Source organism: Mesoplodon bidens (genome assembly GCF_964165515.1).
Source record: "Mesoplodon bidens genome assembly, chromosome: 3".
NCBI lineage: Eukaryota > Metazoa > Chordata > Mammalia > Artiodactyla > Ziphiidae > Mesoplodon > Mesoplodon bidens.
The window spans coordinates 93,587,034-93,600,253 of NC_138178.1; the positions used below are offsets into that span (position 1 = coordinate 93,587,034).

The 13,220-nt window shown below is 37.2% G+C and overlaps 1 protein-coding gene across 14 annotated transcripts in view; it reads right to left on the bottom strand.

Moving 5' to 3' along the window:
* MGA (MAX dimerization protein MGA) overlaps window positions 1-13,220 on the bottom strand; it is a 164,598-nt gene continuing 151,378 nt past the window's right edge. For 13 of the 14 annotated variants that reach the window (XM_081227498.1, XM_081227492.1, XM_081227482.1 and 10 more), the window contains 6 exons: window positions 12,137-12,188; window positions 9,553-9,759; window positions 8,024-8,135; window positions 7,507-7,740; window positions 6,198-6,374; window positions 1-5,314 (listed from right to left, as the gene is read on the bottom strand). In XM_081227498.1, coding sequence (XP_081083624.1) covers window positions 4,038-5,314; window positions 6,198-6,374; window positions 7,507-7,740; window positions 8,024-8,135; window positions 9,553-9,759; window positions 12,137-12,188 — 2,059 coding nt within the window. In that variant the 3' untranslated portion in view covers window positions 1-4,037. The remainder of the gene's footprint in view (window positions 5,315-6,197; window positions 6,375-7,506; window positions 7,741-8,023; window positions 8,136-9,552; window positions 9,760-12,136; window positions 12,189-13,220) is intronic. The other variant, XM_081227503.1, reaches the window with a different exon arrangement.

Genomic DNA, 13,220 nt, shown 5'->3' on the forward strand with positions numbered 1-13,220 from the left:
TTTGCTCATCAATTCAAATATTTATTGAGCACCTTTACATGCAAGGCACTGTGGGACAGCTGAGACCAGTGTTCGCAGTTGGAAACAGGATGGATCTCAAAACAATGCTTCCAATACTGCTTTCCTATTTAACAAAGTCTAACAGCAGAGTTTACAGTGATAGAATTTGGTAGAGTTTAGATTTGTCTCAAAATTTCCAACTCCTCCCATGGTTTAGCCTTCTCACCCTCCATACATACCTCCATCACTATCACTCAACACTTAACATATCTTTGTAGAGCAGTTCAGTCATATTTAATATACTACAATTATGCCTCAGTTCAAAAGTTGTATATATCAAATTATTTCCCTCTAACTTAATTTCAAAAACACATTTTTGGCTGTTTTTTTTTCTCCAAATGGCAGTAAGTCTATTTTCTCTGCATCCAGCAATTCATGTTCATGTAAAATTCCATTAAGAGATAATACAATAACATGAAGTACTGATGACCTTACCAACATTTTCTTAAAAACGAACAATTCTGTGCAAGAAATCTATTCTGATTCTTGATTATAAAAGTATCCGAAAATGTTCCTACTCTGTGCCTCTGTGCATTTTTTTTTTAATCTCCTGGGAGTGAGGAATAAGGGTCATCATTTTTCAGACCCATCTTCAAAGTGCATTTACCTCTCAATTCACCTGATATCATTCCATTTCAATATCTCAACTAGTATAATTAGGGGGAAAAAACTATACTACTAAACCCTGCTCCAAATAATATATAGATTGTCTGCCTTACTTCCATGTTCAAAACATTTTTCAACTTGTTATAGAAAGGCCTGTTGTTAAGTATTTCATCATAATTCTGGGGAAAAAAATTACACACAGTAATTTGATTGAGGTTTATATAACTGGACTTGATCTGTTAGTGACTCTAGAGTAGTTCAATGTCTAAAAGGACTCCTTTAATAAAAAATTTTTGTAAACTGTGATACTAGTTAACATATAGCTTGCTTTTAGAATATCTATTGTCCTTAGCCACTAAGACTATGTTTATGTCCTGTTATTCACCAGGGGAACAGGTATGTTACACCCCGAACACACTGGTACTATGAGGCTAGCCATTCTTCACTGTAGAATGACTCCTTAAGCCAAATACTTGCCATCAAGTTGTACAAAATTTTGAAGTCTCCATGTAAAACACGCTGCAAAGATTAGAACACCAAAAACCTCCTCCAAATGGCATGTCCGAAACTTTGAAAACAGTAAGGAATACCTATTATTATCTCCTTCAGTGGCACTTCTCCCAAATATGTCTCAGGGCATTAGAATTCTCTACTCCAACTCAGCACAAACCTCCCAACACCAAGTCCTGCTTTAATTATTGTAACTGATTTATTTCAAGTTTATACATTCTTCCTTCCACTTGCCAAATTTCTTCTGTTCTTAGGTTTCTAAAAAAATAGTCATTTTTCAAAAGCAGAAAAAGAAAGATATATATATTTAATATATAAAAGAAAAAGCTAAATCTGACATAATTATATTCTTAAAAACATTCCATTTATTTACAGATGTATAAAAAGGCAAATTATTGGCCTACTGAGATCATGCTTCTTATAGAGTTAGGGTGAGAGCTCACTATCCTCCCAATTCCTCAACTCCTCACTCAACTACATCTTTCATAATCACACATGTAATTTTCATAGATCAGTTTCTCCTGGGGTAAGGTTAAACGGTAGGAGTTTTTGGAGATTTTAGATTTCTATCAAGACTGCAGGATTGTTCTGAAGATTGAGCCCTCCTAAAATTAGCCCTAACAACTTTCTAGTTCTAAGAAGGTCTTGAAAACACCATTATCTTGGGGGTTTTGTAATGATACCTGCAGCCTTCCTTGAACACCTGGGATCATCTCTCACTTCTATCTTTGTACATCTCTCATAAACAGAGTTAAATATCTTCCCATCAAGTAATGAATATTACTTATTTGTCTATTTTCTTCTAAAAAAAAAAAGAACAGTGTTCAGAAGCAGAATGGTCCTTCTTTTCCTGAGGATTACTCGCTCACTTGCCTGCTCCTTGGCTGACCCTCAGAAGCTACAAGAGCCTTGGGGAGTCAGGAGGAAATGCAAGGACAAGACAAGCAAAGAAATAATGGGAAACTGCTATACCTGGATTAAACTACTAGCATCTCCAAGGACAATTATTAGCAGGGAAGACAGGTGCTGGACTCCTTGGCTAAGGCATTGAATGAAATCTCCTGGGTAAAGAGAAGTGGGAGGGATAATGAGAAGCTGAGGGGTGCTCATTACCTACTTCAAGCTTCTTCAGTAACCTTTAGAGGTGGGAAAGTTGAATGCTGATGAGGAGGTCTAGAAAGGCAAGTAACACAGAACCAACAAAGAATTTGTTCCCACTGCAATTTGCAGAAGAAAATTTCCCACTCTTTTCAATCTGTTTATTACCAGAGTTACTAGAAAGGGAACCAACCACGGAGGTAATAATTCACTGGCTAGGACCATTCCAAAGTTGGTTTCACAACCTAGTTTTGAAGATATGCTGAGTGGGATTTGGGATAAAGAAGGCAGGGGATGTAGAAGAAACAGCATTACCTAGGCACAGCCCAGGCACTGGAAGCTCTTGTGTTAGTGTTTCACAACACAAGCAAATCCTGTCAATGAAGACAGAACAGGGGTTACATTCCAAAATATAATTATTTAAGAAAGGCAAAATGCAGCAGCTAAATCCCAGTCTATACATTTTCAGAATAGTGATTCTTGCCCCCAGGAGTTTCCAAGAGACCCCTCAAGTGCACCACGATTATTTACAAACTAGATAGGAAACATCATTTCTATACTCAATACAAATCTCATCTCCTAGGTTGAAAACTTCAGCCTTTGAGAAATCTATGAAAACAACTATACAAAAATATAAATATCTTTATCTTTACAGGCTGTCAGTCCTTCATACCCTGACAGCTAATGAGTGAAAAAGCTCTACAGATCACTGAATCCATGGTAGCAGATAATAAAAAATATATCTTGTGATTCAAATACTGCCTTATTTCCCTGGTAAAGAATGCCTACTGTGACTTTTCTTTTCTTTACATCCTGTGCAGGTAATAGTGAATGAAACCTTCAAGCACCAGGAGGCTGGCTTGATTTGGGGAACATCCAGCCTCACAGATTTTTATTTTGGCCACTGTCTCTGGTATGGAGAGGGAATGCTTTTCATTTTAGCTGTCTCTTGAGTGATGTGATTTGTGAAAGGGGGTGGACTCCCTCTATGCCTACCTCCAAAATATGTAATCCAGGTAGAAATCCTTGGTACTATGAAATGGCCTTCTCAACACCCAAAGACAGTAAGGGAGAATTAGTAATTTTAACATCTCAAAATGATTACCTTAGTAATAAAAAGTTTTTGTTTTAAAGCATTCCTACTTTACCAGAAGGCTTGGATTTATAATTCTGATTGAAAAGGTGAGGGAATGGAAGCTACTTGGGATATAAAAGAAGAGAAAATTTTGTTGAATGACACTAAGTCCTTCACTTTGGTATTCCATGGTACCCATCCTCTCTCCCCCTACTCTTGAAACACCAACTAAAAACTATCTCTTCTGGATCCCTCTGCACAAGTGCATCACATTCCTTGGACTTCAGATTTAAACAACTTAAACAACAGCTATCAACTAAGGTTCAGTTCATAGCAACTCCAAAGTCTCAAGCAGCTTTTACTCTGGGAGGGAAGAACTAGGAACCACTATGGACCTACAGTCTTGTTATGAATTCCTTGGGTAAGAGGGGCACCTCGTGTTCAGTAATGGATCGCATCTTCTTAGAGAGGATGAGGAGACCCAGCACCACAAGTGAGGTAACACATTTTAACATGATCAGAATTTCATAGCAGTAATTTCTTATACCGAGGTCAGCACCCTACCCCCTTTCTCTACCATTATCCACTGCATCAAAGTCAAGGATCACAGTTCCACGACACAAACAGGTGCCTGCAGAGAAAGGAGGTTTCCCCTCACAGCCTGGCTTCTGCCTGAGGACAAATAAGTTCATTTCCCTGCAGAACTTGGTGAGGCCCCAGAGTTGCTCAGTTTGGCCACAACAGGTGCCAATGTAGGCATCATCTTGCTGTCCCGGCATTCCTGGTCATTCCCTGTTAAGTTCATTTTGTGTCCAACTGACCCAGCTTTGGCAGCTACAGGTGCCAAACAAGGCATCACCTTGAGACTCTGACCATCTGCATCACTGGAAGGATTAGCTACTTTTAAACCTAGAGGTGCCAATTTTGGCATCGGCCTCCACAAAGTATCTGTGCTGCTGTTTTCTAGGCCAGCCTTCATGTGTAGGATGGGGGGTGAAGACACACTTTCAGGCTCTGCAGGGATGCCAGAAGTACTCTTCCCTTCATCACCAGCTTTCCTGTGGGAAACGAGGGAATCCTTTATCTCAGAGTCAATAACAATCTTAAGGACATCTGGCTCAGAGGCTGGTTCTGCAAGTTGTTTTTCATTCTCAGAAAAGTCATCATCTTCCAAGTGCAAGAGGAGCGGGCTGACAGAGTCACTCTCCCCTTGAACATCAGGCAATTCTTTCAAACCAGTTCCCAAGTGGCCAACCTGGAAAGTTGCTCTGTTCCCAGGAGGAAGCTTACTGATAAAAGCCTGTCGAGCATCCCGTGGGAACTCTGTATCCATAGAGCTGGGCAGTTCAGCCAGGTTAACAGAGTCATCATTTAACTGTTGATTAAGAAAGGCAATCTCATTGAGCAGAGATGTCAGTGTCTCATCAGTATCATCCTCATCTTCCATATTAGTTAGCAGTTCGCTGGGATCCAGTGCTGCTTCCTCTATAGCTGATGCTACCTTTCTCAATTCCATCTCTATGCTTGAGTCTTTGAGATCTTTCATCTTTAATTTATGAAATGGAGACTCCTTTGTCTTCAGTCTCTCCCGTCTTGATTCACTCTCTTTCCATTTATGCTGAATTCCTCTCATATCACTGGAAATCTTTTTGGGTAAGAACTCCTGTGCTTCTTGCATACTGGAAACATCAACTATTTGTGGAAAACCAGAATCTTTATTTGACAGATAAACCTGTGTTGTACCCAGTGCCATTCTGACATCTCTGTGGTTGCCTCTGGAAGAGATTCTACCCAAATCTTCACAGGAGTTATCTTCGTTCCTGACAGTGTTTTTCAGGTGGTCAGGCGGCTTGCCACCAGGAACTTCATGAGGGTATTTGCTGCCACCCATATCTACCAAACCTCCCTCTGTGGCCAATGATGTCACATTAACAATTCTTGGCATCATAAATAAGTCGTCGTTTTCTGGGGGGGGAAAAAAAAACTCATTTATATCCACAGTGGTAAGTACTCTCTCTCATTCATACCCAATAACCATCTCATGGGAGTTGTAGTTAAAATTTCACCAGTCTACTTTTATCAAGAAGATGAAAGGAAATACCAGTTTTTCAAATTATGGACTTAGCCTAACAAGAAAATAGGTAAAATCTAACCAAAAGACACTTTGATATTCTATCATTAATAAAAGTTCTGTTTATTTTATAGAAATGCTCCCCAAGTTTATTTTTTTATCCTGAGGCAGACATGCACCTTGATTCTGTTCGTCCAATTAACTGCTACTCTGAGGGAAAGATGAAGCCCTAGAGGCAGCACTGTAAGAAAGGATGACTCCTCCAGACTGGGTTTAGCAGTAGTAGTACTGGTAAGGATACCCTTTTACCTTAATAGAAATTCAGGTGCCTAGAACCTAAAATTTCGTCACAGTGAAATTTCCTTTTCACCTCAACTCCTTATCCCCAAAAGGGAGGGTGCTGAAACTGTATCAGGCTGGTAATGTAGGAGTGTACCATCTCTGAGTACAACACAAAATGGATAAGTATTTATTAACACCAAAAATTAAAACAAGAACTTCTCAACCTCCTTTTACTTTCACATCTTTTCAATTCTTTTCCTACTCAGAAATTAGAAGAGATCGCAAAATAGTTCCCGTTCCCAGGTAAAAAAGACCATTCAATACCACAGATAGGGCAAAACATGTTCTAAAAAGAGAATCTTCTCTTACAAAGGCAAACTCGAATACAATAGCTCTTTATCATTACAGAACACATTCAAAGGCTTTCTCTGTCACTTTGAGATACCAGGGATAACTCTTTTTCACTACCCATGAAAGACAACACTTATGACATACCTGACTGAGCCACAGCACTGCTGGCAACTTGAGGTTTCAGATCTGCTTCTAGGAGAGCAGGAGAAACAGTAACCACTGGTCCTGAGAATAAGGGACCTTTTAAAGTGAGCAACTGCCCTTGTGGAGTCATCACAATGTTGGCAGAGGTGTGTGGAGTGTTAGAGGGTGAGGTATTTTCTGTAAGGAAGAGCAGAAATTAGTTAAGGATAAAAGATCTTCAATTAATGCTAGTGAACAGTCTAAGAGTGTAGGAGACATCCCTAAAAACCATACCTTGTCTTAAAAAGCAAGAAATAAAATTCAAATTTAGTTAGGGAACCTCAACTTGCAATTTACTTTTTGAACCATTTTTCACTGAGTAATGGTTACCTGTCCAGTGATTCTCTTAAGGGACAGAATTTCTTATTGTTGAGGAACAGAGCCATGGAACCACTTTTTCAATGGAATGCTTCTGATGGTCTTGATGGTGAGTCAGGATGAAGGCACACACAATTTTATCCCTAGGTTTGCTTTCCTATATACCGCTAAGAAATTACTTCAAGTTTTTAGACCTCAGTTTTTCCACCTGTAAAATGAGGTGACTGGACTAAATGATCATTAAAATCCTTTCTTAGGAATAACATCATTTAAATGTGCAATGTTATAACTAACTCATATTTTAGTATCTATCACTACTTTCTTAGTTGATATAATAAACCAGAGTTCCTTGGTTCATATACTGTGCTATCCAAAGAGTAAAAAAGGATATACCATTCTCAAAGGATATAAACAAGTAATGTAAAATCAATATAGCCTCACTTCCAAAATCAAGATAGAAGAGAATAAAAAAATCAAAACCAATTTACTTTGCTCCTTAATAGCAATTCACTGACAGATTGCAATCTGATGAAAAGTAGAGCCTGATTAACAAAAATAAACTTTAAAAAAATTTCCAATTTATTTGTCTCAGCTAGATCCAAACTTCCTCAACTCATGAGCAGAACTGCAGGGAAATCAAGAGTTCATTTATAAAGTCTGAAAAGATGGCAGCTTAAAAAAAATACTGAAACACTAGAAGAAAAATACTTGTCTGGAGACTGCTATCGCAAGTAGGTCTTATATGTTACCAAGACTGATAACTTATTAGGATTTGCTTAAGTGTGTAAAGCTAGAAACTGAAATCTAATGTAGTTAATATTCCACTTTTAATACAACCCATCTTTCATTTAATTAAAACTAAAATTATGGCCAAGAGAAGACATTCAGTTCTCTAAACTAAACTGAACTAATGTTCATCTACATTAAAGAAAGCAAAGAATGTCTCTCCTACCTGTGGCCTGGTCTTTTTTTCTGGAAAGAATCAAAGGTTTCCCCTTCCTGTTATTTATAAACATCTGTCCGAGATCTACAGATGATGCAGAAGATCCTTCCTGCTGTTTGCTAGTTCTGGGAGACACATCAAACTCATCTGATCCCATCTTCTTTTTTCTTTTTTGTGCCTCTAATGCTTGTTGTTTTGCATAAATATACTCTAGCTTCTTCAGGACCACTTCTTCTGTCTTACCTATAGGTTGATAGGGAATAAACTGTTACTCTCTATAAGACCCCACGTAATAATGAGAAATAGAGTCAACTGAAATCCAGTTGATTTAACTATAGTCCCCTAAACTATGGAAGGCAAGAGTAATTATAATCCAGAAGAAATGTCCCACCCAGTCAAACGATAATTCTGATGTTATCTCTGGGAATCAAGCCTCAAACTAAGTAGTATCTGAAAGATCTACTAAGGATTTTCCTAACTAAAGCTATATTTATACTCTTTATCAGAGATCATTCACTTATCTCACCTGAAAGAGATGATACTTTCCGTATCAAAATATTCCGTTTGCGAGTCAGGAGATTTTTCTGTCCTATCAACTTGTCTGCCTGATCTGTTAGTCCTTGAATTTCGCTGAATGCCTACGACAAGAAATAGTAATATCACGTCCATCAGTTTGCTTTTTCCGAAAAACAGGTGGGGCCTACGCAATTTCTTAAATAAAAAAATTTTTATCTAATATTTTAGAGAACTTTATAATGCCATTTAAAACAATTGTTAATGTTTAAAAGCTTATGATTACCGGGGGGAAACAGGAGGAGGGATGAACTGCGAGACTGGGATTGACATAAACATACTACTATATATAAAATAGATAACTAATAAGGATGTACTATATATAGCACAGGGAACTTACTCTACTCTGTAATGGCCTCTATGGGAAAAGAATCTAAAAAAGAGTGGATATATGTATCTGTATAACAGATTCACTTTGCTGTACACCCAAAACTAACACAACACTGTAAATCAACTAAACTCCAATAAAAATTTTAAAAATAATAAATAAAGTATAGAAGTAAAAAAAAAACCCCAAAAAACAATTTTTAATGTTTCAGAATTTGTTTTTTGTTAAACTTCAGGAGATTTTTCTGGCTTATACTTCTAGGGAAAGTGATTATTTACAAAGAGCACCACTGAGTGGTTAACAGGTATTTCCACCTACTGCAAGGAGAAACAAAACATTTTACTCTGCTTAGATCTTAATAATCAACTTTAAAATCAACTCCTAGGGGCTTCCCTGGTGGTGCAGTGGTTGAGAGTCCGCCTGCTGATGCAGGGGACACGGGTTCGTGTCCCGGTCCGGGAAGATCCCACATGCCACGGAGTGGCTGGGCCCGTGAGCCATGGCCGCTGAGCCTGCACGTCCGAAGTCTGTGCTCCGCAACGGGAGAGGCCACAACAGTGAGAGGGCCGTGTACCGCACAAAAAAAAAAAAAAAAAAAAAAAATCAACTCCTAATCTAAGCAAAATCTGGGTGAAATAACCTTGTTCTAGAGGGATATGACTGCTTGCCTTTTACTCTTCCAACTTCTACTTATAAGCAATTTAAACAAAATTACCTTAGATATTCTACATGCAAAATTAAAACTTCTGCTAGCTTGAATACTACAGAGTTTCCTTTAAAGTGACTGTCAACTGTTAAGAAGTATGTCAAAATCGCAGTTGTGTGGTGCCTTTCACCATGATAAACTTTTCTAAGTGCTACGGAAAAGACCAGTGTAAAGAAGTCATAGTAAACAGAGTTTACCAGAGTTTCTAACTTTTTTTGAAGGAAGGATAATAACTTGCTGGTTAAGAATCTGACTTTCAATGAAAAGCTACTTTGACTCAACATAAGGACTTTTCTTCCTAAGGGATTTATTGGGCATTCATTAGTCCACCTTCAAATGTTAAACACAAGCTCTATTTCAATCTTCTTCATTCTCTTTCTCATAAATATCTCTAGAAGATTCTTTCAGTCAAGCTCTTACTTGTCTGTCACTGACACATAACACTTACCCTAGTAAGAATGAGACTTTTGGAAACCTTGGAAGAATGAAGTAACCCCAACGTGATCTTCAATTTCTCAAAGAGATCCCTCATTTCACCACGGCGGCGTCGCTCATTGGCAGTGTGTGTCCGGCGATAATAAGCAAAAGCCTCTGCTTCTTTCTGTAGTTTTTCACTCCAGTAATCAGGTTTTAGTTTTAGAGGAACTGGTGTAGCCTGTCCAAACAAAAGATTGCCACTTAAGTATCTTTCACATGTACCCGCCCTCTTCCTGCACCCCAAATGGCACTGCTCTATATCAGACACCCACCATCTTCTGCATGGAGTATCTTAACAGCCTCTCAATTGGTCAACTGACTACCAGTCTACCCTTCCTCCAAATCAACAGTGTAAATTCTAATACATGCAAATGTGATATCACTTCTCAGCTCAAATTACAGTAGTTCTCAAATGAGGGAGAATTTGAGAGAGGGGATCTATAAAAAAGCTCATCTGTATAATTTATTATTAAAACTTGTTTTCATGACACAAATTATATGGAAAACTTTAACAAAATCTTGATTAGTGGAAAACGAGTTGAAATTTTTTTTTTGTAAATACTCTAAGACCCTTTACAATTTGGGAAAGGGTCAACTGCCTCTCTTCCTAAATCACTGTTCTCTCCAACCATTCCAAAGTGCTAGAAGTTTCCTAAACACACTACAATCCCACACCTCCATGCCATTACACAGGCTGTTGCCTGCACCTAACCCCTTCCACCCCCGCTTCATAACTTAACATTTAAAACTCAGGCTTTGCATTTTTTAGGAAAGTCTTTCTTGACCTCAGAATGCCTTAGGCTTCCTTTCTCTCTTATTTATTCTACTTCCATTTTTAAAGTTATTTACTATAAAGAAGTAAAAGATGCATACAGGATTTAAAATATAAATATGTAAAGATCTTATAATGAAAAGCAACTGTATCTTGTACCTACAACTGGATCCTCAAAAACAACCACTTTTTGATTCTTTTAGTGGCTTTTTCTGGTTCTTAAGTCTCTATATATCCTAAGTTAAAAATAGTAACATACGCTTATTCTTTTCATTTTTCAATACAACCTATTTACTTCCTGCTATGCAGAAAAGGATTTAGCTCACCACTCTCTTGCATCTCACCATCCATCTTCCTAATACAGACATATCATTAATTTTAGTTCTTCTACTGATCCCTTTGCAACTTGAATATAATTATATCTCCGTTTCTCATTTCATCAACAATAGTGTCTCTTTGTAAAATGAGGGTATCAGTACTCATATCCTTCCCTTCATTTCTTCTTCCCTCTTTTACCTCCCAACTTGTCATTTGTACTTACTCACTTTTCAAGACTGAAAATTAAGTCTTACATACTTTATTCATGGATTATAAAAGTTTAAAAAAATCATTAACAGTGACCAACCTATTATGACAATATGAATACTAATCATACCAAGTGAGTAATAATTACATTTCCTGTCTTTTACAGTTTCTTGGTTTTGTGTATGTGTGTCCCTCCCCATCCTTGATGTTTCTAATTGCCTTTATTTTCTTGACACTGTTTACCTTTATCATAGTAACAGTGGTACCATATCATGGGGTATGAAAGTACCCCCAAACTCTTCTACAAAATCATTGTCTTTCTAAAGTTAAAAACTCATTGTACATTAGTACAGTGTGGGAGAATCAAAGATACAACCAGATAGAAATAAAATTAATACTAAGTTTAAATACACCAATATACTAAAAATAATTTGCATGTAATAATAATGGTACAAAACAATGGACTGTGTAAATAGCTACTGTGAAAATTCTTACATCTCAAAAATGTTTTAGGATGTCCAATGAAAAAATAAAAATTGTGATATATGCAAAATAATTATGGCCCTGCAAACATGTACCATATACTCCCCCAAATCAAACCAAACTCAAACTAATCACCCAGTAGTTTTTCAAAGGACCTGAATACCACCCTCCATCTCAACCCAATCTCATCATTTTTATCTCTTAAATTAAGAAGACAGAATAACAAGTGGAAAATGGTTAAACAACTGCACTCTCTTCCATTCTTAGTGTTAGTTAGGATAAAGAGAAAACCTTCCTTAATTATGGTACTATGATATCCTACACTGAGTACATTAAGAAAATCAAAGAAGGTTTATAATTTCATGGCTCCCTGAATTGCTAGCCATTACTTCAGATAATAACTAATTTTTTAGATCACCAGAAAAATCAGGAGCCTAAATAAGGAAGAATGATAGCCTGTTTCACATCATATCATTACATTATAGGATTAGTTTTCAAATAAGCATATCAGTTTTCATAAACTCCATACCCATTTTAATTCCTCTAAATTACTCTATCAACTGAGGGTGGGGGGCAGTAGACAACTGAGAAGGAAAAAAAAAAAGCATTAATAGTATAATTTCATTAAGGGGAAAAAAGCTGATTATATTAACTCACTGGTAAAAATGGCCCTGAAAAAAGTCAGAGCTAATACAGCTAATGTTGTTTTAACCCTAAGGACAAATGTTATCAATTTTATTAAATGAGTAATTATCATTAAACATACTGTAAATACCTTTCGACTCTTTTCAGCAGCTTTCTCATCTGTAGTGATATGCGTACGGCACCTAGATGAAGACAGTATTTTCCAATTCTTATTGAAATTCAGTAATCTAATACCTATTTCATAGCTATATTAAACCAAACCATCCCAAATTGTCTAAATTGTAAGCAGCTTCTTTTCCCCATGGTCCGATAAGTGGCAATATGATTTATTCAACAATATGCTTTTTTCTCAAATAAAAGTGTCCCAATAGACCCTAAAACTGCAAATTACTTTTTTTCAATTGTGAAATATTTCAAACATATAAAACTGTACAAACAAAATACATAATCAACATCCAGGTATCTGTCACTAAGCTTAAGAAATAAAACATCACCAAAATATGGGCACATTCATCACCTTCCTTCCTTCTCATAAGTAAATGCTCGCAAACTGAGTTTACCATGCACATCTTTACAGTTTTACTCTCCTAGGATGTACTGATTCATCCCTAAACAGAAGATATTATGTAGCATTTTAAACTTGTACATAGTGTATCTTTCTTCAACTGATTTGTCTCATTCAGCACTGCATGTGAGATATGTTGATACATCTAGTTCAATCATTTTAACTGCTATATAGTATTCCAAACTGTTGAATTTTTCAAAATTTGTTTTAGAATGTTAGTAGTTATTTAGGTTGTATCCGAATTTTCACAATGGCCAATTTTCACAATGGCTGCAATGGACAATCCCACACATGACCCCCTGTACATGTGTGTGAGCCTTTCTCGGATGTATACCTAGGCGTGGAACTGCTGGTGGAAGAAATGCATATGCACATCTTCAACTGTAGTCATGTCATACTGCTCTCCAAAGTGGTTATAACTTATACTCCCACCTGCCGTATAACTTATACTTCCCATTGCTCCACACCTAGACAACAGTACTATCAGAAATCTCGATTTATACCAATCTTATGGGTATAAATTGGTAAAGTCACTGTGGTTTCATCTGCATTTCCCACTTCGTCTTCCAATGCCAGGGGGTGGAGGTTCGACCCCTGGTTGGGGAGCTAAGATCCCACATACCTCGGGGCCAAAAAACCAAAACATAAA